Consider the following 27938-nt stretch of genomic DNA (forward strand, 5'->3'; position numbering starts at 1 on the left):
TTTTGTTCCCATCCCTAATGGTGCAAATGACCTCAGCTGTTGGTCACTTCCCTTAAAACTGCTATTCCTTTGATCCCTTGCAGATGCATTTGAATGTCCCTCGCCACTGTCGTACCTGTTTGTGCAGGAGAAGAAGGCATGTTGGCCACAGGTGTCCTCGCTCCTGATTGAGCGACTCTTGACCGATGAGAAGATCCGGCACAATTGTGCCGCATGCATAGTGGCACCAGCACTGGAGGTGCCAGGCGAGATCTTGATTGGGGAGAGTAGTCTGTACTTTGTGGCCGATGACGAGGGGTGTATGGCGGGAGGGGATGCCCACCATCCGCCGCCCTCGCCCTCGTCCATGGTGTGGCCCCTGGATGATGTCCTGGGGGTGTACAATCGCCGCTTCCAGCTGCAGGAGAGAGCCCTTGAGATATTTCTTATCAACGGCAAGACCTACCTCATTGCTTTTGGCTCCTCTCAGGTGGGCTCACAAATGAAGGGAGAAGTAGCTCTAGCTATTATTTTGAATATAGTGCAATGGAAATTAATTCAGGAAACCTTTGCTAATCTGAACTCGTGTTTAATCTGGATGGAGTCTGTGTGCAGGCCGTGGCTTATTTAGAAGTCGCAGGAGGCAACACTGATCTACTCTGCCAAAATAGACATACAGTCTGTAATATTTTATGAATGGTATTGAAACAATGGCAATATTTCAATCAATATTCATATATATTTGAAAGTATGAATAACTATATGCTTCTTGCCAATTGATTAATATGCCCATCTATATGCTGATTTTTTGAGACATGCAACACATATTTGAAATATGTACATGATTCTTTCCATGTGATTTCATAAATCTCCATACACCTTGACATTTGATGATGATGGGATTTTTTTGGCATTAAACAATGCAGTATATTTTGACAATGCCTCCAAAGAGGAGTGACAGTAGAAGAAAATGCAAAGTTGCACGTGGAACAACATGAATTTTTTTGAGAAATAATGTGCGTAGGTTTCTTTTGGGAGTTTTATATCGATTTATACATAAGGCCTGTTCAAAAAGTTCCCAAACTTTTTATTTATTACAAAAGAAATACTCCAATAAAAATTATTGCTCAGGGTCCCCTTCAAAGCAGAATCATCCCCAATGTATACACTTGTCCCAATTGTGTTTCCACTTTTGAAACAGTCCTGAAATGCTTCTTCTGGAATGCTCATAAACTCCTCAGTTGAATTTTTCTCTATCTCTGGAATGGTGGGAAATATTTTCCTTTGAGCGGGGTTTTTAGTTAGGGGAACAGGACAATGTCACATGGGGTCAGGTCTGGTGAGTAGGGTGGGTGGGGAAGCACAATGAACATCACCTTGACATTAAAGCAGACTTGCCCTGTCTTTTTTTGGGGCGGAGGGATGTTTCTCCAATCCATTTTGAAGGTTGCACTATTGTTTTGATGTCATATCCATAAACCCGTGACTCATCACCTGTTATGATCCAGGACAAGAAGGCTTCTTCCTCTTCAGCTCCATCAAACAGCTCCTGACAGACTTAAACTTGACGTTCTTCCTGGACTGCTGTCATCTGGGAAGGCATGAATTTGCCGGCGATTTGATGTGTTTTCAAGTTATCAGTCTAAATTTCAGAGTACCAACCCATCAAGATGCCACACTCTTTTGCAAGTTCCCTGACACTCAAATGTCGATTTGTATGAATGAGATTATTCACTTTGTCTATGTGGGGGTCATCAGTTGACGCTGATGGTCTTCCCTAATGCTCGTTGTCTTCCGCTGATTGCCGCCTCTTTTTGAATTGGGTAAACTACTCATAACATGTGGTATGTTGTATAGCATCCTCACCATAAGCCTTCGTAATCAATTTGAAGGTTTTCATGAAGGATTTGCAGAGTTTTATGCAGAATTTCACAGATAGCAACTCATATTAGATGCTTAAATCTAGGTTAAAATCATTTTTAATCAAAAATTGTTTTTATGATCTGAATGAATATTTTTTGTGAAGGTTTAATGTGCGGTAATTTTACAAGAACTATTTCTCCAAATGTGTGTATACATTTTTTTTGTTTTTGTGTGTCATAACTTACATTTTACCATTGTAAAATAACAAGATGAAGTACTAATGAATAAATAAATGAGATAATAAGATGTTGTTCTTATAATAAATCTTCACTGGTGGGGGGACGTCTGTGTGATTTTTGTTTTATTTGATCAGTCAGGATCGCTTTGATTGAAAATGAAAGAGAATTGGTTATTTGAAAGTTCATATTTTGAATTTGATTGAAATGACAGACCTCACCATTGATTGGTCTTTCTTTATTTGCCATTTCATTTTTGTGGAACACTATATACGAGGGTCATCCGGAAAGTAGTACCCGTTTGTGCCGCATGAAGTGCTGACGACGCGAGTAGCCGCTGGACGAGGTCAGATAGCTTCAGTGGCTTGTCTGCCTTCTCTGAGCCAAGTTGCGTGACGCTAGCATTGCCTGTGTTGTTTCTGTGATTGTTTACAATGTTTAAAAAAATTGAGAACGCCGCCAGTTGTGAAGTGAGGGCAGTGATTAAATTCCTCAATGCAAGAAACGTTCGCCCATGTGATATTCATCGCCAATTAAAGGAGGTGTATGGAGACAATGTAATGGACGAGTCGTCTGTTCGGCGGTGGTGTCGCAACTTCAACATGGGGAGGGGGAACACACACGACGATGAGCGTTCGGGGAGACCGTCTGTCATTACAGACCAACTGGTGAGCTCAGTTGACGAATTCGTGAGGAACGATCGGCGCGTCACAATTGATGACATCTGTGAGCATTTTCCCAATGTTTCTCGAACAATTGTTCATGAAATTGTTAAACACCATCTGCATTATGCAAAAATTTGTGCAAGATGGGTCCCTCGCAAGCTTACAGATGAGCACAAAACCAAGCGTATGGCTGCAGCACTGACGTTTTTGGGACGTTATTCTGATGAAGGAGACTCTTTCTTGACTCGCATAATTACTGGTGACGAAACATGGGTTTGTTATGCATCACCTGAGAGTAAACGACAGTCAATGGAGTGGCATCATGCTCATTCACCAAACAAACCAAAAAAATTCAAGACAGTTCTGTCCACCAGGAAACTCATGGCAACCATTTTCTGGGATCGACGAGGTGTATTGCTTATTGATTTTATGGCCCGTGGAGACACTATTAATGCCAATGCGTATTGTGAAACATTAAAGAAATTACGGCGGGCAATACAAAATCGGCGGCGAGGTCTATTGTCTACTGGTGTCATTCTCGTTCATGACAATGCCAGGCCTCATGCAGCTGGGATAACACAAAAACTTTTGCAGCAATTCAAATGGGAAACTTTCGACCATCCACCGTATAGCCCGGACTTGGCCCCTTCAGATTTTCATCTCTTTACAAAGCTTAAAGACTTTTTGGCAGGAAAAAGATTTGACAGCGATGAAGAACTTAAAGAAGGAGTGACCCTGTATCTCAATGAGCTGGCGGCGAAGGACTATGCAGCAGGAATACAGAAACTTGTCACACGTTATGACAAATGCCTTAATTTGCTTGGAGATTATGTTGAGAAGTAGTTTAAAGTATCCTCTTTCAAATAAAATTTTTTATGTTTGTTAATATTTACTTTTGTGTCTTTATTTCACGAACGGGTACTACTTTCCGGATGACCCTCGTAAGTTATTGTTTTAGCTTTATATTTGTACTAGCAACAAAAACTGTCTAATGGAAATTCCCATCAAATTGAATTCTCATGCTGGTGACCAAAGTTTCCAATGTCTGTTTCCCAGATTGCTTCAGCGCACCCTCAGCTTCTTTCCTTCACTCTTGCCAACCTTGCCGATCACATTCTGCCAGTAATTTTGCCATTGAATAATTGCCATTCCAGGAGCGCTACATGTTTTTAGCGGAGCTGACCAAGTGCCAGCTACCCAATCAAATGCCCAGTGATAACCTGAGCAGCATCCTCCAGATGTGGCGAGAGGGCCTCATCACGAATTTTGAATACTTGACTCAACTGAACAAGAGGGCCGGCAGATCTTTCAACGATCTCATGCAGTACCCAGTTTTCCCATTTATATTGGCTGATTACACAAGTCAGACCCTGGACCTTCACGACCCAAAAGTGTTTCGGTAGGCGCCGCTCTTCCTGACTCTTAAATAATAATGATCTCAAGAATGAGTGGATGGTGAAGTATACTCTCAGTTATCCACTTTTGGGTTATCTGTTTTTCATATTATTCGTGCCACTCTCTCTTCCCAGCACCCAGAAATTTTGATAGAACTACTGTAATCTCAAAGATAATGGGATGCTCTTTAAAAATTCATGATGAACTTTTTTAAAAATTATAAGTTTGAAATACCTAGGCTTTCTTTCAAGTTCTCAATTTCACAAAATCAAAAGTTGTCCATAATAGTAATTAATGTTTCAATTTAAACATTTTTGTATCATCCCCTTAATTTTCCATTATCATTTCCCTTGCATTCATTATCCCAGAGAGCTGCATGTTCTCCTTTTAAAGCAAGGAAATAGATAGTTTTACCATGCAAGAAATAAGTCATTAATTATCTATGTTATATTAATTGGCATATTATTTAATGAATATTAGTGCATATCAGCGATCATTAGCATACGTTTTTTGTGAGATTTTGGCCTTTCTGGAAAGATAAACTGACTACAAAGTCATGGAATTAGAGCCATTAAATTCTTTTTATCTAGACTTACCGGTACACTTAACTCTCACTTAAATGTTCACTGAATGAGCAGTATTTTCATGCTGGCAGAAGCATCTAAGGGAATGGGCAAGTGGTGGTTTAAATTACTATTTACAAAGTCTAGTTTTTTCGGGTTCCTGTATATTTAGGAAGGAAACATTTTTATTTGTTAGGACACAATGCTGAAGTTCTTTTAATCTACTTGTTATTTCATTGTTTCTCTTTGTCCAGTGTTAACAATTTATTTGGAGCATTCTTTTTGGGAACTAATTTAGTTGTGTAAAAACAAAAATTTGTAGAATGTGTTGAACAAAATAGGTCATACTGCATTTTTTGTGCTTTAAAGATAGCTGTTTAAAAGAATTCTCTTGTGGTAAGGAATGATACGGGATGTTCATGAGAATGGGTGCCATTAGCTTATTTCATTTTTCCCTCTCTCTCTCTCCCGTCCTCCCTGGCACTCTCATCCAGCAACTTGAAGAAACCAATGGCAGTGCAGGAGAAGAAGAACGAACAACACTATGTGAGCAACTACAATGTACGTATTAATGCCGTGGATGTAATATTTAGGAGTAATAAACTCGTGGAGAAATGAGATTGCTTTTGTGCTTTATGATGAATTGTATAAATAAGTCCGCCTACGTTTGTCTTCTCCTCACCATTTGTTTCAGTACTTGAAACAGGAATTGCAAGATGTATTCAACTCGATCAGCGTGAACCAGGAACCATACCACTACGGCTCGCACTACTCCAACTCTGGAACAGTCCTTCATTTCCTTGTACGATTGCCGCCCTTCACGCGAATGTTCCTTACTTACCAAGGTGCGTACACAATGTGTGCATATGTTTGCTGGTTGGACAACAATCCTTGAAAAAAAAACAGGATTGAGAAAGAATAATGTTCAATAAATCCTGTAAAATACCCGCAACTGTGAAGATATAATGTTAATTTACTGGAAAATAGAAAATCTACAAAACAGGCATAAATGTCTTTGAAAAGGTTTTTGATAGAGTGAATTGGTAAAACTAATGAGCATATTGCAGAAAGTAGGAATAGATTGAAGGGACAGGAGGCTAATCCGCAACCTGTACAAGTCTCAGATTGCTCAGGTTCGAGTAGGGAACGGAGAGTCTGGGTGGTCAGTGTTAGGAAGAGTTGTAAGGCAGGGTTGTCCGTTATCACTGATGCTTTTCAACATATATATATGTGTGTGTGTTTATATATTGATTAACAATATGTATACATATATATATATATATATACATATATATGTATACAACAATATGTATACATATATATATATATATATATATATATATATATATATTATATATACATATACATATATATATACACACACACACACACACACACTCACATATATATATATATATATATATATATATATATACACATACACATATACATATATATATATACTTATACATATATATATATATATATATACATATATATATATATATATATATATATATATATATATATATATATATATATATATATATATATATATATATATATATATATATATGGAAAATAAGTGTGCTGATTTTTTCCCGCCGCTCCAGGCGCGCCCAGCACCGCTCTGACGGGCTGCCAGCGTTCCCATTCCTGGAACGCTCCCGCGAAGGCATCATCGGGAACCTCTCGAAGACACGTTGTCACGGCCTCTTTGACGGCATCCAAAGTCCCATATCGCGTTCCTTTCAAACTCCTCTTTATCTTCGGGAACAGAAAGAAGTCCGGTGGTGCCAAGTCCGGGCTGTAGGGCGGGTGCGGCAGCGTTGCCACGCCGTGCTTGGCCAAGAAGTCCGACACGACAAGCGCGGTGTGAGACAGCGCATTGTCGTGATGCAGCCGCCAGATGTTTTTGATCGCTGGCCGGACGCGGGCGACTCGTTTTCGAAGCCTGTCGAGCACTTGGACGTAAAATGCAGCATTTACAGTTTGTCGTTCAGGTACAAATTCGTAGTGGACGACTCCCCTTTTGTCAAAAAAGACAATGAACATCGCCTTGATCCGAGAGTTGCTCATGCGAGCTTTCTTTTGACGGGGTGATGATGGGGTGTGCCACTCCGCACTTTGTCTCTTCGACTCCGGGTCGTACTCAAAGATCCACGTCTCGTCACCCGAAACAACGTTCTCTAAAAAATTTGGATCATTTTTGCAGTGATCCGCAAGTTGTGTCGCGATTTCCAAACGATTTAGTCTTTGATCATCACTGAGCACTTTCAGCACCAACTTTGCACAAATTTTTCGCATCTGTAATTGCTCCCTAATAATCTCGTGCACTATTGTTTTTGGCACATTACACTGCTCTGCTATCATCCGAACACTAAGACGACGATCAGAGTTCAGTACATCGCGAACTTTTCGCACATTTTCGTCGGTGAGTGTCTTTGATGGGCGTCCAGGCCGTGGTTAGTCGTCGACCTCTTCTCTGCCTTCCACGAACATCTTGTGCCACCGAAAGATCATGTTTCTGGACATGGCTGACTCCCCGTAAGCCTGGTTAATCATACCGACAGTTTCGGTAGACGATTTCCCAAGCTTTACCGCAAATTTGATGGAATAACGCTGCTCCAAAAACTTCGGCATCACGTTCCGTGACGTGGGTCGAGCGTGGAGGTTCACGTTAACAGAGCTCCTCACTACACCACAGCTCAGAGCCGACTGCCTTTTTCAGCGTCGCTTGCCAACAAACCCCCCTCCAATCGCAGCCCGTAAGAGCGGTGCTGGGCGCGCCTGGAGCGGCGGGAAAACATCAGTACACTTATTTTCCGGACGAACCCTGTATATATATATATATATATGTATAAACCATAAACACAGTAATCAACCTGAAGGTCGGTTTGGTAGGTAATGGCAGAGTTCACCCAATACTAAGCCCTATGGCTTTTGAAAATTCACACATCATTCCTTTCCCTGTGCCGGTTATGGTTTCCAAGGAAGATCTGGTACCCAAAAAATCTCACAGCTTGGGTGGAGCTGCAGGTGCCCAGAGGCTTGCCCGGGAATCGAACCTGGGACCCTCCAGTCAGTAGTCCAGCGCTCCACCTCCTGAGCTACCTCGACCCACATATATGTGTATATTTATGTATAATTAATTGTATCAAGCGTATGTTGGACTGTCATGAGAAAGTATGATAGGTGTATAGAAACAGTTTAAACTGCTTAATAAAAATATCATTCTTCCTGAAATATATGATTCTCATTGTTCTTACAAGCCATTTCAATTTTTTGTATTTGTTTTTGCTTTTCAGACCAGAATTTCGACATTCCAGATCGAACATTCCATTCTCTCCAAACCACATGGAGGTTAACCAGCACAGATTCAACCACAGATGTGAAGGAATTGATTCCCGAGTTCTTCTTCCTTCCAGAATTTCTTCTTAACTCAGAAGGTTGTTTTTACTCATAATACGCACGTTTTACATTTAATCGAATCCTTTGGAAAATTTTTCAAAGGGACTTCACTATCCCTATCGTCATAAATGTGAAAATTAATGTTTGATGACCATCACGCCATTCCACTAAGGAGTAGAGGGTTCCAATTTTTTGCATAAATTGGTTATAAACTCCGAAAATAGCACAACCTAGGACCAATTTGAGTATAATTTTTTAAATAGAAAAAAAAACAATTTCTTTAACAATAAATTTATTTTTCGCGCACAGATGGCAGTGGAGATTTGCAGGGGTGCATATAGAAGGAAGATTTCAATGAATTCACCTTGATGAGGTCCTATACTTGTACTGATGCTGCATGGTATGCCCTGTTGGCCATCCGCATCCTCCCTGTGGCGGTCTTCCTCTTGGCACGCGTGCCACCGGCATCCACTCACACACTACTCCAAGCGTTGGAGAATGGGAAATGGTCATTTTATAATGAATACGTAAACACTGATGCAGGCATTCCTTTGTCCACCTTTATTGGCTGACCAACTACGATGATGTGAGGCAAGGCACATGAGACATTACATTCTTCCTTCACTTTACGAGTTTAGAGTCGAAGTCAAGTTATATGCATAGCAACAGGCAACAATATGGGTATCATTTGCCATCTTTGTTCAGAGCCTCCCTCAAGCAGGATTCTTGGCTTCCTCAACAACGAATTCCTGACCTGGCGAAACAATGGATCTCTTATTGACCATAACAGTGGAATCTAGAGTAATTCATTAAATATAAATTTACCAATTCTATTCTCAACAATAACTTCTGTTAAAAAGTATCTTGTAAATCTATTTCTTGTATTTCGAGATGCCTTACCAAGTAAAAATGTCACAAATTTAAGCCTTTGTGAACATAGAAAGTATATCAGCTCACATTTCTCACTGAAGGGATTGTCAAGTTTTTGGAATTTGCATTTGTCTGATAAATCATTTGTCAACAGATGAAAATTCATTTTATTATACGAGGCATGTTCATAAAGTAAGGGCCGTTTGGTCACCGGTAAAAATATACTCATATGAAACACATGTAATTGGCACTTTTAGTTAGCTACAAACCTACTTCACTTCTCTACATAATTGCTGTTCACTGCTAAGAATTTTTCGTACCACTGCTTCACCTTCTTCAACCCCTCTGCATAGAAGCTCGCCGCCTGAGATTTGAACCAATTGGCAATGCCGTTCTTGAGTTCCTCTTCAGTTTCGAAATGTTGTCCACCAGGCCACTGTTTCAAGTGCAAGAAGAGGAAGTAGTCACTAGGTGCCAGGTCAGGACTGTATGGTGGGTGGTCAAAGTCAAAAAACTCTCCCCTCTGGACATTCTTTGCTCTTTGTGGTGGTTGGTGAGTATTTTCGGTGCCCACCTTGCACACAATTTATGGTATTCGAGGTTTTCCGTGACAATATTATAGACAGTAGTGTGTCCAAGTTGAGGAAGTTGTTCAGTCAGGTCATTAATTGTCAATCAACAATCACATTGCAGTTTTTGTTCTACTTGTAAAACAATTTCATCGGTCAGAATACTGGGCCTGCCACTTTGCTCTTCATCATGGACATTTGTTCGTCCAGTTTTAAAATCACAGCACCATTGTCCAACCTTTCCTTCACTCATAACTGTAGGTCCGTAAACTAGGCATAACTCCCGATGAATTTCTGTGGCTGACAATCCTTTTGCATACAAGAATCGTATGACAGAATGTACTTCACAGCTGGCGGGATCATTGATTTTCGTGGATTTTGTTGTTTGCATGCACGGACAAGCAAACGACTTCTCAAACAAAACGAATGCTACTATAGCTTCTCAACGAATCAGTAGATGGCACTGTAGGAGTAAAACTGTGTTCTGAAGGGCCAATATTTAAATATAAGCAAATGGCCCTTACCTTATGAATATGCCTCGTATTTCATATTTCATGTACTTCCCAATTTGGGGTTGTTGCTTTAAGCTGGAAGAGAAATAAAAAAGGGAGAAGACTTTCACGTGTTTGGTCATAAGGCCAATCCTATTGAATAAGAAATATTCATAAACTTTGATTTCCAAAGAAGTTCTTGTTTCATCGAAACCTATTGCTGGATCAATGCCATATATTATCCTGTAAACACCTGGATCTTAGTATTATCATTTCTTGAGTTGAGTCAAAATGGTTCATAGTCAGCTCTTGCCACACCAGGTTGTGGAGTTTTTAATTTACTGCCTCATACATAGTAGGACAATAGAGTCAGGCGAGTCGCATTCAGTCTGTTTTGGAATCAGCATTCAACTCTGACTCATCCTTAATGATGACAGACAATAATAATTCCACCATTTAACTGTTAACTAGTTGGGGATGGATTTGAAAAAATATCATAAGAGTTAAAGAATAATTTAGGTGTAGGTATGTTGTGCAAAATGAATGGATGCAGCTCACTCCTTTTGTCGGTTTGTTGGGAATGTGAAATGTAGACCATTCACAGAATCATCAGCGGAGCTAATACCTTCTTGGTCATCTATAATTATTTGAATATGATCATCACCAACACCAGCAATTCTACTCAAATTAGCCCAACAAATTATTGAGGGGAGTTGACAAAAAGCAAAATGTCTGCATCACCTTCCCAAGTTCCCTGAGGAATATAGATTTTATTCTCTCACTGAAACTGTTTGTGAGATCTAGTGGAGGGATAACGTATTTGGAGATCAAATTAGATTTCAGTGTAGCTTTGAAGCCGTAGTATTATGCTGGTATGCCATTGTCACCTTTGGAAATCACGTGAAATTATTGCATTTTCCATTATGAATGTTGACGTCATATTATGGCTTTATCCCGCAAAGTGTCAAAGAACATCAGAATGTGAACTCCAATTGTGTGAAGGAGGAGTGAGTGACATGTCTGTGTGCAAATGTGGTGCTCCTTCCATCTGCCTGGGTGGGAACCATCAGTCCAAAAATTTCCATTGTTTTGTGGAAAAATTGTTGCAGATATCGAGCTTAAGCATTTAGGTACTCATGGAGGTAACCTAGGATTCTTTCTAAATTGCTTAGATAGATAGATAGATAGATAGAGGTCTTTATTTGGGCGAAATTGAGACCAAATGGTCCCTTCTTCCATTTAACCCATCGTAGTATACATATTATATTAGGCATTAAAATTATAGTTACAATTCATATGTACACAAATACATATAGACCTAGACACAGTGGTCTGTATAGCAGCTGAGTGGAATGACGGAGGGTATACTGGTTAAGTGAAGTACCTGAGGAAAATGAACTTGTGAAGTGCTCTTCTAAATGTTGTGGTTGATGAAGAGTTTTTTATGTCATCTGGGAGAGAGTTCCACGGACGGCATGCTGTAACATGAAAAGATTTGTGATAGATTTCAGTGTGATGGTGTGGGACAAGAAGTTTATTGTTACCCCTAGTATTTCTGTTGTGGATTGAGCTGATGAAGAGGAAATTTTTGTATAGATATTTAGGTGTGTGGTTTGAAAGTATTCCGTAGAAAAGTGAAAGAATATGTAAATGCCTGCGGCCTTCTAGCTTTAACCAGGATATTCTATTAAATGAGTCGGAAATATAATCGTATTTCCTAAGATCACATATGAACCGCACCCAGGAATTATTGGCCCTCTGGAGTTTGGTTTTCAGTTTGCCTGAAAGGTCCTGGTATATTGCATCACAGTAATCAAAGTGGGGTATGAGAAGAGAGGACACAAGAAGCATCTTTAAGGAGGGCGGAGCAATGTGCTTTAACCTTTTCAGTGAATGCAGGGATGAGTTAATTTTTCTGCAGATAGCAATTGCATGATCAGTCCAAGATAGTGTTTCATTTATGGTTAAGCCTAAATTATTTACTGTCCTTAGGTATGGTATGATAGATCCTTGCAATTTTAGTGGTGGTAGTTTATCAATACTTATTTTAGAATAGATAGATGGTTTGTATAAAAAGTATTAGGAAAATTTTAGGAAAAATTAATTTGAGATACTGCAAAAATGCCTCAAAATTCTTCAAAGTACTTCCCTTGAGCATCAACATACTTTTGCCAGCGACTTTTCCACGACTCAAATGATATTAATAATGCATTTATTTGTCAGGAGATTTGTTGCATATTCATACATACACAAATATTGGACACGCCAGATTTAAATTTCACAATTTTAGAAGAAATACAATATATATTATATATACCAATACACTAGTATATTTGCATATTAATTAGTTAAGTCGGAATTGACGCATAGCGACAATTCCAGGTATACATTTACAGAATAGAACATATTATTTTTAATAGGTTGAACAGCTTTTTCTTGAAAACAGGTACTTTTGTTTCATACTTGATTTCATGGGGAAGTTTATTGAATAACCTTAAGCCCATTGCTTTGGGCCCATGAGTGGTATTGTGTGTTCTGACAAATGGCTGGTATAGGTCATTACAGGTCCTTTTATAGTGACTATGGTAATCGCAGTTGAATCTGCACTGAGAAATATTACCCTTTGCATGCAAGATGACATTAAATATATATATGCAAGGTACTGGTAATGCATAAAGTCTTTTGAAGTGAGGTTTACAAGGTGCATCGCAAGAAGCATTGCTTATAATACGTATAATCCTCCTTTGAAGATTCCTGGTAGGCGGATTCCGGAAAATCCTTAATGGTGCACATGCAAGCTTCTTTGATGGCACTTTGACGACCCTTGGTGGTGTCCTTTGAAGGAGGATTTCACTTTTGGGTATAGGAAATAATTTGCTGGTGCCAATTTGGGACTGTAAGGGGGTTGGGGAATTGTCACGATACCATAGCAGAAGGTCTTTGCAAGCAGACAATCGACTCTGCTCTTTTGGTTGTCTGTCCAAAGACCTTTAGGACGAGTTTGGCACAGATCTTTCCCATGGCCAAATTTTCAGTGATGATGGTGTGCACTGTCTTTGTATCAATGCCAATACAATCTGCGATCATGTACATACTTAACTGATGGTCTGAATCCAACACGTTATGCTATGCACGTCAAAAAAAATTTGCTGCCAAAACTTTTTTACGCAAACTTCCCACAAGTGTTGGGTGAGAACTAATAAATGACTTAAGCATTCATGTTTGTAATTATAACGTGACTTTAACTTTTTAAATTGCATGAGCGGACAAATCCGCATGCATTGTGCCCTTGCGCTGTTGCTACTCACTCTTAAGATTTCCCTTAAACTCAATAGGATTCAACTTTGGCGTGCGCCAAAGTGGGGAGAGGGTGGGTGACGTGCACCTGCCCCCTTGGTGCGAGGGTGACCCCCGCAAGTTTATCCTGGTGCATCGGCAGGCCCTTGAGTCAGACCATGTCCGGGAGCACATACACCACTGGATTGACCTCGTGTTCGGTTGCAAGCAGACGGGGCGCGCAGCCGTGGATGCCATCAACGTCTTCCATCCTGCTGTGAGTCTTACTCCTGACCCCATTGAACAACCTTGGCGTGAATCTGATAACATTTTTCCTAGGGAACAATTAAGCACAGCAATTTTGCAAATTTGTTGCGTTTAAATTGCGTAGTGACCCGCGATATTTCCTCTTAATTCGTGATTCTTGTTATTAATTGAACTCTAACGGTGCATATATTCTATCGTTTCAGGCTTCACTTCGTGGAAGTATTTAATATCCATACTAAAAAGAAAGACTCGTATTTTTCCACAGATTTTTAACGGTGCAATTATAAGTAGAAACAAGTATCAATATTGACTTTATTTTATGGTAGCCCCAGTATTGTCTTAGTGAGGCTGACAGAGAGAAACTGTAAACAATGGCAAGAAGCTTGGTAGATTTTTCCCCTGTGAGACTAGAGCCTCGTATAAAAATGATTGGTTTCAGTCCTCGAGTCTTATGTGTCTAGGTTTGAGAGTAAAATGAAATGTTGGCTGAAAGTTAAACCCAACTTTGACTGTTTGCTTCGATGGAGTTGTGGGTCAAGAGACAAGTAGTAGGGCTAACATTTTTGACACTACCATGGCTCATTATTTATTCTCAATTCTTTTTTCTTCTTTTGGGATAGTTTTGGGTAGAAAGACAGACTAACAAATGCTACATTTCTAAGCTTTACCCATCAAGACTCAATCTGAAATCCCTGCTATAAAATCCCTTAATCAATGCTACACTCTTGCGTCTCCATGCTCACATCCAAATGCCAATGCTCTCCATCCCTCAACTTGTTTGCTTGCCCAAAGTGTTCTCCCCTCCCTCTACACGTCTCAGTCTGCAACATCCCAGGGCCCACCAAAACGCTCTCTGATTCCATCTTTCTCCTGCCTCCTTTTGATTTTTCCCCACAGTAATCTTCCTCCCCCATCATGCCCAGCACCTGCTCATTTGTTTTCCTTTTTGTCTATTGCACTGCCTCGACGCAACAGTTATTCCCTCCCCCCCCTTTACAACCTAGTGCCAATCAAATTTACGGTCTCAGCTATCTCGTTTTCCTTACTTTATTGCATCAAAATTGCGCTGATTCAAATAAAATTTTGTTTTCATCCCAAATATTGTCAGGGACCAGGTAAGTGTTGCTTGACGCTTGGCTATCAGATCATACAGTGGAATATTAATGCATGCCTTATTGCAGTATCTATGATAATGAGGAAATAAGTCAGGTAAGACTGAGCCCTTTTCTGATTGTAAATTAGATGACTTAATTCATTTATTATGCCATGTACCTTGGTCATACCACCTAATCCATTCAAGTGCAGTGGATGATTCCCATAGTTCCTCTTTTTATTCATGGACCTTTATATCTGCTTTTTTCTTTGATATGCGAAAGGAAATTTGCCAGAAATATTTCTCGTCAGGTGAAATGGTATCCAAAAGATCAAATAAGTATGAAGAACAAAGTGATGGCCCATAACTTCATCCGAAGGTTCGACTGGTGATAAGGGTGCATACCTCAAATTAAGAAATCATTATAGACGGGCCAATAATGAGCAGGCTGTCTCAGATGATTGTACATAAGTGCACTTGATTGTGAAATAACAATGTCTGTGTAAAAGCAGGGATGTTGAGTCACTCATAATATTGAACAGTCGATTGGAATGCTTTGCCTAGACCTTTTGTTTCTTTATGCATATATTTGCAGACGTACTATGGGTTTGATGTGGAGTCAATCCAGGATCCACTGGAGAGGGTTGCATGGGAGACGATGATCAAGACGTATGGACAGACTCCTCGCCAACTCTTCCGATCTGCGCACCCCATGGTTGTGCAGACTCTTCTCTCCAAGGCGTCCTCAGTGTCTGTGGTAATTAAACTTCTTCCATCCCATTTTCATCTCTTTCTATCCTCCCAAAATTTAAATTCCATTTTGCTCCCAATGCATTTATAATCCTGCTATCTAGTGCATCTGTGTGCCTTTCATAATGCGAACCCTTACTTTCTGCTCACATCCAATGTTGCTTTTGTGCATGCAGGACAAGCGGAATAACTTTGGTTTACAATGATTGTCATCCACAAGAAATCACTTCTCTTCTTCCTCCTTGGAGCCAGTGGTGGAGTTTCGTAGGAATATCCACTCTCTCTCTCTCTTTTGGTTTTAGATGACTCTTGAAATACCTCATGAGTAGATTGCAGGATAGGTTAATAGTAATAGTAATAGCTTCATTGATGTTAAAGATATGGATATGCATATATATCAGCTGTTAAAAAATAAAATCCAAAAATACAAGAGGACAGCAGTAACAATATGTGATCTGCCCAAAAAATACGTGAACTGGTGCAACCTGGCAGACATGATGCAGACTAAAGCCCCACCCACTAGCAGCACTAGTTCCTTGAGACCAAATGAGCACTCTGTGCTGGGTGGATTATCGAAGTGTGCGTATGGTGCCAGTTATCTTAGTTACTCTTGTCCTTGTTTTTACTGTTTGTCGAAAATGGAAATTGACCAAATCATGGAGCAATGACTCAACATCAAGTTTTTTGGTGAAGTGATGTAAAAGTTATCAAGAAATTATTGAAATGTTGGCAGCTGTTTACGGTTATAATCCTCTGAAGAACACATCTGTTTTCAAGTGGATTAAGCGTTTTAAAGAAGGCCGACAAGACCCCACGGATGATGCAAGACCGGGACGACCTTCAAACACCTGTGTTGACGACAACATTTATCGTGTGCGGTCCCTTGTCCTTACCGATCATCGAAAAACTGTCCGAATGATAGCTGATGAACTGAATTTAGGAAAATCAACAGTGCACACTATTTTAACCGAACATGATGGATGGATCCTTCACCATGACAATGCACCTGAACATTCATTCAGCATTGATTGTTCACCAGTTTCTGGCAAATAATTCAATCACCATCTCTGATCATCCACCTTATTCACCATATCTCTCCCCCTGCGACTTCTCCCTCTTCCCAAAATGCAAAAATGTGATGAGGGGACATGACTGGGAAGATGTGGACACAGTAAAGCAAGAAATGACTAGATAACTAAAAAGCCTAACTGCCAAGAGGACATTCAGGGGGGTGCTTTAAACAACGAAAAAGAAGAAGATGGAATAAGTGCATAGCAACGAATGGAGAGTACTTTGAACAGGGGACAAAATGGATGTGGACTAAATTTTGCAAAAAAAGTTTTTATGGCCTCATTTGGCATATTTATTGGACAGGGTAGTATAAGCAACTGATTTTAACTTCCTGTAAATTTTCAAATTACATTTTGTAGTAGCAGTATTTAGGGGGGAGGCAACTGACAGCTGAGGTCATTTGCACCATTGGGAATGAACAGGAAAGGTTGAAAGGTGGTGAGAAACTCGGCATTGGCCTACTCTTAATGAAAAGCTTCAAGGGGTCAGCAGCTTAACGTCCCCTTCGACGGGCGGTATACTCACTCAAAGTGCTCTCCCCAAAGAACCTTAAGTATGGATCGGAATACACATTTTGTTGTTCCTATGGCATTAACCATTAAATAAATTGCATCAAAGCACTAAATACTTTCCTGCATCTGCATAGCGATGGGGCGAGAGTTGCCGAGGACTGGTCAGTGTGATTAAAGGGAAATCAGTTTAAATGCCAGCCAAAGGAAATATCATTTGTAGCTTGCAGATAGAATGCCCATGCCCCACAGGGATGGATTGGATGAGGCAGGCTTTTTGACCGGATTGATCTTCACGATAGAAGATCCACAGTGATACAGGGATGTCCACTATCGTCTGTTCGTTTCAATATATAAATGAAGGTAGTGGTGATGGAGACATGGGAAGGGTTGGAGGGAAGAGAGAAAGAGTGTGAAGAATCCATGAAATCAGTTTGATTTTATGGATGGTAAAACTATGTTAGCTAGTCAGCCAAAGGATTACATACATCGCAGAGTGCATTAGAAAAGATAAGATTGAAGTTTGATAAGTGTGAAGTAAATATCTGTCTAAACAGAGGTTTGCTAGAGTGATGACAGCTAAATTAAACGTTAAAATAGGAGCTGTGCTACGGGAAGAATGTTAGGCAAGCAAGGTAGGGGAAGGAAAAGGACGGGCAAGTAATACAGAATGAATTGCAATAGAATGCATGCAGAATGGGAGTTGTTTATCCTGATGAGGGATTTTAGTGTCCTTCTATGCGTGGCTAAAAAGTGTAGGTATGTTCAGTCTGTGCCCATCAAAAACCTACCTTAAATGATTGTTTGACTACCGAATGATATCTTAATATGGAATGACTTTATGATTTCCCAGGCTAAGAAAAAGGAAATATTGTACAAATGAGCCAGACTTTTACTTCATTTTTTTCACCTTTGGTTTTCTTGAAATAAAGATTAGAAATATTAGGCGCGGCACTTAAATCCAGATTAATTTCAATTTGCATTTCCTGTCATATCGTAGTTCCACTGGAGATCATGATTGGCGTTCTTGAAAGCTAGAGGCATCTAGTAAACAGTCATAACCTCAAAATGGCCAAGATGTTATGTACAAGTGCAGAGTACAATCAAAGAGCCACCACTATCAAGCGCCGCATCCTGTATAATGCACCATTTGTGTATAATCTTGTTTTCTGTGACTCTTTAATGGACTGGTAAAATTATTATTCATGATACTATATACATCAGCAGTAATCATGCCATTTTATTCCTAATCCTATATGATGGTACAATGATGCATTTACTTGTCTCTCTCAACAAAACACATCCTGATATCTGACCCTACAATGAGCCCTCTTCGATTCAATAGTCTGGGTCGGTGAGAGTTTACTGCACGTACCTGCATGGAAAATATAACAGCAGTTATAATGATAAAATTTCTTCTCAACATCTTTTCCTTTTAAAGTCTCCTGATATCTCATATTCAGCAGGTTGCTTAAAAGTATGTCATCGGGGAGACAAAGACAAAGGGATCCTGTGGATGTAACCAGAACGTGTGGAAAATATTTTTTTCTTTCAACCTGCTTGGCTTTTATTACGTTTCAAGGAATTAAAAAAAATGTGTCGGAAATTTCTTGTGAGCGTCAATATCCAGCGCTTGGTGTGTTCCCCCATTCAATTTAACCTTTGCCCTAGAATGAGATTTTCAATGCCCCAGATGCATTCTACGGCTTGTTTTTGCCCACAGCCTAGCGTGCTGCCTAGCGTCCGTGGCTTGCAGTGGGGCAGCTACGTGGGCTCCCCTGCTGACCCTCCCCCTCGAGTGGTGTGGCGGCAGCAGCACCGGAGTGCAGTGGCCACCCTCATTCCCCTCATCACCAACGATGTGTTTGGTTTGGCACCCCTCACCTCCATCCTTCTCTGCTACGGCAAGTCAAAAGGTGAGTGAGTGCCTCCTGGAGCCACAATCTGGGTGCTGTCTCCTTCTAACCCCTCTCCCTTTACCTCCCTCAGAACCATTCATTTATTTTGTGCAATCATTGTTCTCCCTAATGTCTCTGCCATTTTTATTGCCAGATTAATAGATGATAATTTTCATGCAGATACCCTGGGTTTCCAGTTTTCTTTCTCATTGTATGTGAAGGGCCATAAAAAAAGATCAGTGTAGACAAATTTATTTATTTATTTTAAAGCATTATTCACATACAGCAGTAGCGCCAATTTACAGTGAAAAATATAACAAACATGAAATAGGACAAAAGACAATAACAGCATAACAATAAACGAGGAGAACTGAACATGGACCGGGAAAAATTTAATTTGTTGAAAGGTGGGATAAAGCTTGGGTGTTGAAATTGTTGCATGATAAATTTCACTTCAAAGTGTGAGAATAAACATGCATTTTAATTTCTTCCGCTGTTAGACAAGTAAAGCGCATTGGGACCTCAGCTTTCAAGCATAGTTCGTTCCAGAATCTTTCTCGTGAAGCAAAACAATTTTTACCCTATAAATTAATGTAAAATACATTTATGTTTATCAAAAGATAAAATAGAGATATTTTGAAAAGAAGAAATATTGATATTTTAGGTCTATGTGAGGTGAGATGGAAGGATAGAGCGGAGTACTGGAGTGATAATTATAGAATAATATACAGCATCGGGGACGAGATCCAACTAGGGATTGTCATAATAGTAGATAGAGAATGCGGGTTCCAAAACAGCAAAAACCCCGCCACCTGGTGGCAAAAATCGTAACTAAAAACAAATGAATGTCGAAACAAAAGAGTCGCGCGATGCGACAAAACAAATGAATGTCAAAACAAAAGAGGCGCGCGATGCGGCAAACAAATGAAGCACGCCACCTGGTGGTAAAAATCGTAACTAAAAACAAATGCATGTCGAAACAAAAGAGTCGCGCGATGCGTTAAACAAATGAAGCACGCCACCTGGTGGTAAAAATCGTAACTAAAAACAAATGAATGTCGAAAGAAAAGAGGCGCGCGATGCGGTAAACAAATGAAGCATGGTTGGCGTCGGACGACAGGAGAAGCACGCGATGCGCGTGTGCTGGTGGTAGAAAGCGTGACTAGTTGATTTACCTGCCACCTGGGTGCGTTATGCGGCAAACAAATGAAGCACGGTTGGCGTCGGATGACGGAAGAATGCTGACAAATGAAGCGCGGGAAGCGCGGTGGGCGCTGGCTAGTGTAACTGGTTGATTGCCCTGCCGCCTGGTGGACTGAAAGCGAATGAAAGTGAAAGAGGCATGCGATGCGTTGGGCGTCGAAACAAAAGAGACGTGCAAGGCGGTATTGTAAACAAAAGAGGCACGGCTGGCGATGAAACAAAAGAGGTATGCAATGCGGTAGGCTGCGGCGCTGGAGTCGCGGGGAGGGGTCGGGTCGGGTGACGTTCATGAGAGGACGACTTTTAGAAAATCCAAGATGGCGTGTTTCAGGAACGTCTTATCCTATCTCTGTAACAGGATGTCATGAAAAGCGCGGAGGTTTCTGTTTCGAACTAACGTCACGATATTAAATGGCGTGTTTCAGGAACGGCAGTTTCTATCTACTATCAACAGGAGGGAATGAAAAGCGTGGACGTGTCTGTTTCAAACCCACGTCTTGATATCTTCACACAAACTCTCAGAGGTGTATAAATGAAAGAAATACCTTAGAATTCAAAATTTGTTTATTTATCCATCTGCATTAGGTCCATCATTAAAAAAAAATTAAGAAGTGTATTGTGTAAAAGCTCTCTAGGTACTTTGTTGATGGATATTTTTTCTTTTAAAATTTGCGAATGTCGCTCCGGTCGAACAAGGAAATCCACTCAATAACCTTTGCAGGTGATGAACTGGTTACAATTCGGACAGCTCACAACTTCGGGCCAACTGCAATTATGAGAATATTGAATAAAGATGCACTGGTCACAGATAATCCGCACACAAAGTTCGCGAGGACACAAAATACCTCCACCTTTCTTTATGCTCAATTCCTTACGCTCTAGGAGCATAGGTTTGATAATCTTATTCTTCCGAGAGTATCTTTTTCCAATTTCACGGGAATAAAGAATGAACACAATAGAGTCTGGAAGCTGTGACATTTCAATAGAATGTTCGACAGGACAGTGGGGAGTAGACTCCAAACGCTTCCCGCGAATGGATGACCCTGTTCTGACCAGATGTCGCCATTCAACTGTGCCGAGCATGGTTCTCACAATGTTTAAATTCAACCAGATGTTACCATTTAGCTGCGTTGGAGACGCATATGCATGCCAACGTCTGGTAAAATGATGAATTTCGTATTGTGAGAGCTCAACGAGCCTATAAAACACCCTCGTTGCTCCCTCACCATCACTCGTTCTGCGATGAGTTCAACGGAGCTATACTCCTGCGTGAGGTACGCTATATTTTGGGTGCACGGTAGATACCCCTGACTGACCCCTACCCCTCCTTCGGGTAAGGAAAAAGAACAGAATACTGTGCAAAAGAGTTGAAGACGTCAGCATCAATTGTTTTGTAAAGTTAAACGCACCTTTCATGTCAGTGCGTCTTTCACACGAGACTGAAAAATAGTGCGATCCATCCGGAAATTAACTTTTGCTGCATGTGTTGCCGCCAAGTCCCCGCAGATTGGAGACCCGCTCACGAATGTAAAAGGTGTTCGAAATGTGTTCCGAACAAGGCGGAGTATGCCGTTTTGACCACATTACCTCATTGTGGATTTAATACTGAGGATATTGGACTATTTTCTGAGTTAAGTGAAGATGAAGAGGAGGAGGAGGACGACAACCTTGATTCCCCGCTTCGTTCATGATTTATCCATTGATATGTGATGTTTGTTGTAGTTTATTGCTTAAGAGGGTGGAAGTAAATGAGATACAATACTACCAGCATTGAAAATGTGAACAGTACTTAAGATGATTTGGAAATTAATATGTAAAGTTTTTTCAATAAAAAAATGACTGAGAAATTGTTCTTTTTCATTGTTTTAGAGGGTAAAAGTAAATAAAACAAACAAGGATTTAATAACACATTTCACAATATATTTTAAGCATATTAAGTACAAGAACAAGTATATTGAGTAACATACAATTTAAAAGAAGGGTACATTTTCTTCTTTTTCTTCAGCTTCTAATTTTAACAACAATCTGTTCTTAGAAATATTGCTACAAATCCATCTTTTCAATCTTGAACAATTCTTTACTGCGCACGTGTACTTATCCGTCTGATGACATGCTAATGAGCACTTACCTCCCAATGGTTTAAGAAACCTTAGAGAGGGTACATTAAATAGGTTTCCAATTTCAAACACATTGCGATCTAAAGCATTAGAGAAGAATTTAGATTTTTCAATACCTTTTACAAAGAGATATTTATAGGACAACGTATTTTCTTTAAGAATTTTTTGCAGCTCATTGAATGGCGTTTCCCCAACATTGGGAGGTATCCCATGGTGATGCTCTTGCACCCATGTATTTTCACAGTTCATAACATAGTCAGGAGGTATCTGAAACACCCACGACTCACGCCGGTCATGTTCGAGATCCTCGATGGCTAGTTCTCTGACTATGAATTCATTCATTACACCATTCTTCCACACCAGAGCTTGAAAGTCCAATATCAATGCATTGATTACGACTGGTCCTAGTGGGTAAATTCTAGAACGGGGATACATTTTATCCCACTGGAAATTTCACTCTCAGGACGTTGTATTGCTCGTCGCCGAAAGTGATGCACAATTTCTCAATGCCCGTAACTTTCAAAGCGTGGGAAATATTACTCAAATGATTAATTACCGAATGACTCGATTGAGTAGCTACTTCAAGAGCCGAGTCAATCGCTTCGAAAGAATTTATTAATGCTTTCCAATCTTCAGCTTTAAAAGCTCATCTCAGCTTCATCTCAGCGGTCGGGATGAGGTCATCCACATGCGGCCGGGATGAGATCATCCAAGCCCACCTGTTGCTAACACATGTCGGAGTTGAGTAACACTTTATTTTCTAATCTTGTGAGAACAGCGTACGCGTCTTCGTCTCAGCGGTCGAGATGAGGTCATCCACATCTGTTACTAACACATTCCCGATCCGGCGCCGGCGGGAGCGGAGTATTTTCTCACACCTCTAGTCAGTCCTCTCTTTGACCGCGAGCGTCGCTCTGCAGCATGTTCATCTTGCTCATTCTCCTTATAAATACGGCTGAGCGGAAAGAGCAACCATTCAACATCATGGAGTACATGTGCTTGGATATAGAAGTGTACCACACTAAGGAAGGGGTCCGACTGCAGGACCTGCTCTTTTGGGAGGGAGATTGAAGTGAGGGAGGTGGAACATGTATGTTCCAAACACGTCATGGGTACGGCCACTTGTTGGATGTGTGGAGGGCCGTTGTCGGTAAAAATCACCATCGTTCCTCCTCTCCCTCCAAGTGTATGCCAACACTCCATACCTCAGATCCAGTTGAAGGAGGAGAAGCCCCTGGACCTATCCCGGCAAAGCCAACGGTCGTCGTCTCAGAGTCTCTTGCGGGCGGCGTTGACCGGACCAATACAGCGCAGTGTCGTTGGAAAAGAGATGTTGTTGACATCTGCATACCACCACCGGCAGCCTGCTCTTCCCTCTCCGGTGGATAATATGCTGCCCCTCTCGGGACGGATGGAGACATATCCCCGGAAGCCTGTGCATCCCTCTCCGGCGGCGGCGGATACACCACCACCCCCTTTAATATATTTGGGGGATACTAAAACTAAATGTGCATTAAAATAGCGCGTGTTTGACTAGTGCTGTTTCTTTCAAGGAAGTTTCAAGAGCTGAGGCGTGGACGATCTTGCACCGTAAAGCCAAGATGGTGATGACGGTCGTGCACAGCTCTTGAAAGTTCCTTGCCTTTTTGTAACAGTTGAAATTTTGTATTTAAACTGTGAAATAAATTTTAATACGGAAAAACTGTGTACTTATTAATAATCTTATCAAATATATTATATCCATCTAGTTTATATCACATGCCCATGAAATTTTAAAACAGTACAATTTCAGGTGATTCAACAACTTTCATTATGAACGTAAATGCTCCCAATAGTCTACCGCGTTCCTCTGAGCACACGCCATAGTTCACTCTTGATTTTTTACCAATGGTGAAAGTCACTGGAGGAGTGGAAGCTCCCTGTCCACCGTCTGTTTCAGTCTGTCGTATGCCTCTTGATCTCTCCCTTATTCCGTAAACGTGGCACGTTATGGATGGATCTTGCCGCTCAGCCTTTTCCAGCATCTCCTCTCCCAATTTGAGGTTTCTTATCGTGGAGACATTGAAGCATTCAACCTGTTTTGTGGTAGGATTTTCTAAACCTGAGAACGTCACCTTCTGCGAGACGAGAGAAATGGATTTGTTCATATGTCTGAATTCCGCGATGCACCGTTTGACTAATTCCACTTCCAGAATGAGATCATTCTTTTCGTTGTCGATCAAGAGTGGTAGAGGGAGAATAATCTCATACACTGAATTCACACGATCATTTACTTTGCGAACAATGAGCGGATGCTCGCCTCCGAGTTTGGCAGTAACTGAAGGTACCACAAACATTTTCATTATGGGTGTATTACACCATGGAGTCGAGTATTTATACACCAACGTCCACATGTCCCGACTTGTTCGGAGGCTTTTATACACCTCTGCGCATGCGCACAACATCATGAAGAGGGTGTGACATGTTCGAACTTGTTTAGAAGACTCTCACGCACATGTCACGACTCGTTCAGGCAGAGACGTGCGCCCGACCCGGTCCGGCCACGCGACTCCAGCGCCACAGCCTACCGCATTGCATACCTCTTTTGTTTCCTCGCCAGCCGTGCCTCTTTTGTTTACAGTACCGCCTTGCACGTCTCTTTTGTTTCGACGCCCGACGCATCGCATGCCTCTTTCACTTTCATTCGCTTTCAGTCCACCAGGCGGCAGGGCAATCAACCAGTTACACTAGCCAGCGCCCACCGCGCTTCCCGCGCTTCATTTGTCAGCATTCTTCCGTCATCCGATGCCAACCGTGCTTCATTTGTTTGCCGCATCACGCACTCAGGTGGCAGGTAAATCAACTAGTCACGCTTTCTACCACCAGCACACGCGCATCGCGTGCTTCTCCTGTCGTCCGACGCCAACCGTGCTTCATTTGTTTACCGCATCGCGCGCCTCTTTTCTTTCGACATTCATTTGTTTTTAGTTACGATTTTTACCACCAGGTGGCGTGCTTCATTTGTTTACCGCATCGCGCGACTCTTTTGTTTCGACATGCATTTGTTTTTAGTTACGGTTTTTACCACCAGGTGGCGTGCTTCATTTGTTTGCCGCATCGCGCGCCTCTTTTGTTTCGACATTCGTTTGTTTTGCCGCATCGCGCGACTCTTTTGTTTCGACATTCATTTGTTTTTAGTTACGATTTTTGCCACCAGGTGGCGGGGTTTTCGCTGTTTTGGAACCCGCATTCTCTATCTACTCATAATATTGAATAAAAAAGTAGGAAGAAGGGTAGTCAACATAGAGCAAGCAACGGATAGAATATTACCAGTAGTGATGAAAGCAGGACTGACGAACTTGGTCATTGTTCAGGTATACATGCCGCCGAGTAATCATTAGAAGGAAGAAGTTGATGGGGTTGATATACGATAAGTCATGATGAGGACATAATCGCGTGTGTTCCTGCAGGGAAACATTTGATAGTAATGGTGGATTGGAATGCGACGGTAGGCAAAGGAAGAGATGGTGATGAGGTGGGGGACTACGATTTAGGTTCAAGGAATGACTGTGGGGAGAAAGCAGTTGAGTTCTGTAGAAGACAGTAGTTAGTCATCACCAACACTTAGTTAAGACACCACAAAAGGCACAGGTATACATGGAAAATACCAGGTAACTCAGAAAGGTATCAGCTAGATTATATTCTGGTTAGGCACAGGTTTAGCAACACCTTAATCAACTTGCACAGTTTACCGGGAGCAGATGGAGACTCTGATCACAATTTAGTTTCTATGAAGTGTAGCATTTGATTCAAAAGGATGAAGCAGGGAAGGTTGTAAGAAATTACACTTCTTCTACTTCTAGTGTTGCAGGACTAAGAGGTTACCATCATTGTAGCTCGTTGAACTCTCTTGGGAACTGGTTCCCACATCAGTATCCTGGTTAGGTTGTCAATGTTTAGTATTTTGGATGGTTTTCAATGAATTTTTGAAGATTGCTGGCTCTAGGTCCTTCTTGTTTGATATCACATCCTTTGTAATTTTTTTTAGTTTTGTTTAAAATGTCCAGGTAAAAATGTGACTTTTACAGATAGAGTTTTTAGTTTTAGAGAAAGAGTTTTCTCTTCCTCTAAAAGTAAAAACTCTTTCTGTAAAAAGTCACATTTTTACATGGACATTTTGGTAGTTCTGTTGTGGCTTTCAGGTAAAACCATTCTGATTTCAAAGCTCAATGTCAGCCATTTTGTCAACCCTGGTACTGTCTGCTAATTGGTGAGTTAAACAATCCCAGAATACACCAGCAGAATCTTCAATGACTTTCTGGCTACTTTTGTCTAATCCGGTGCATTTAAAATGATAAAATATATAGTTGTTACAAGAAATTTTTTTTGAGTTGGCCAGGTTTTTTAAGACTAGACACTATGTTTATAGCAGGTGGTGCCATTTTGTAAATACTTTGATGTACGAGGTCTGTCCAAAAAGTAATGCGAATTTTGAATTTTTGCGGCTTACATACAATTGATTTTTGATTTTTTTGTGGCGTTATGTATGGTACTTATGTCTCTCCTTTATACCGAAAAGTTGTGCCATTTTGAATGTTCCGTTAATTGTTGACAGCTGTTTTGCTTAGACGTGTTTTGGCTTGTCTTTGATTTTTGCCTGTTCCAAAAAATGGATCAATGAATCTGTATCAAATTTTGTGTGAAAAACGAAATTAAGTGCGCGGATGCATTCTGAATGTTGACTATGGCATATGAAGAAGCTACCTTCGACCAAGGCAATGTTTATCGGTGGTACAAATTGTTCTCAGAGGGCCGAGAAGATGTGAACGACAAAGAGCGTGCCGGACGCCCGAGCACATCACCAGTAGATGAAAACATTGATGGAGTGAAGGAAATAGTATTGGCCAATCGTTGAATCACCATTAGAGAAGTTGCTGAGGACCTAAACATATCGATTGGCTCGTGCCATTCGATTTTTACCAATCATTAGGGCATGACACGGGTCGCCGCGAAATTCGTACCTCAATTTGTGCTCAGTTTCGACCAAAAACAGCAACGCATGAACATTACTAATGAGGTGTTGGACTCTGTCCGCGACGACAGAGCAAATTTGCTCCAGAAGGTCATAACAAATCATGGGTTAATGGTTATGATGTGGAAGCTAAAACTCAATCATCCCTATGGAAGCTGCAGCATGAGCCAAGGCCGAAAAACATGCGCCAAGTTTGGTCGAATGTGAAAGTTTTGCTTACCGTTTTCTTTGATTGCAGGGGCGTGGTGCATCATGAATTCTAGCCACTGGGAGGAACGGTAAATAAGGAATATTACCTGCAAGTTATGTGCAATTTGCGCGAAGCAATCCGCCACAAACGCCCAGATTTGAGGAAGAACAAAGAATGGCTTTTGCACCATGACATTGTCCCTGTTCACACATTGTTGCTTGTGCGCGAATTTTTATGCACCAAAAACAACACACTAATGATGCCGCAGCCACAATATTCCCCAGATCTGGTCCCCAGGGACTTATTCTTGTTCCCGAAACTGAAGAGTTCCATGAAAGGACGACGCTACACTATGATTGACGAGATAAAGACTGCACCGAAGGAGGAGCTGATCAAGATCACAAAAAATGATATTTTGAGGTACTTCGTGGATTGGAAAAATACGCTGGCACAAGTGTATAATATCTAATGGGGATTACTTTGAAGGGGACAACATAGATATTCATGAATA

The 27938-nt window shown here is 40.9% G+C and overlaps 1 protein-coding gene across 3 annotated transcripts in view; it reads left to right on the forward strand.

The window, feature by feature from the left end:
• The window catches only part of mv (lysosomal-trafficking regulator mauve), a 187632-nt gene that overhangs the window by 143057 nt on the left and 16637 nt on the right, over positions 1-27938 (forward strand). For all 3 annotated transcript variants that reach the window (XM_071584371.1, XM_071584373.1, XM_071584372.1), the window contains exons 32-39: positions 84-469; positions 3898-4142; positions 5196-5262; positions 5396-5546; positions 8010-8150; positions 13378-13595; positions 15274-15435; positions 18732-18924. In XM_071584371.1, the coding sequence (XP_071440472.1) occupies positions 84-469; positions 3898-4142; positions 5196-5262; positions 5396-5546; positions 8010-8150; positions 13378-13595; positions 15274-15435; positions 18732-18924 (1563 nt within the window). The remainder of the gene's footprint in view (positions 1-83; positions 470-3897; positions 4143-5195; positions 5263-5395; positions 5547-8009; positions 8151-13377; positions 13596-15273; positions 15436-18731; positions 18925-27938) is intronic.

This window comes from Hetaerina americana, unplaced genomic scaffold (genome assembly GCF_022747635.1).
Source record: "Hetaerina americana unplaced genomic scaffold, ioHetAmer1.1.p SCAF_18, whole genome shotgun sequence".
Classification (NCBI taxonomy): domain Eukaryota; kingdom Metazoa; phylum Arthropoda; class Insecta; order Odonata; family Calopterygidae; genus Hetaerina; species Hetaerina americana.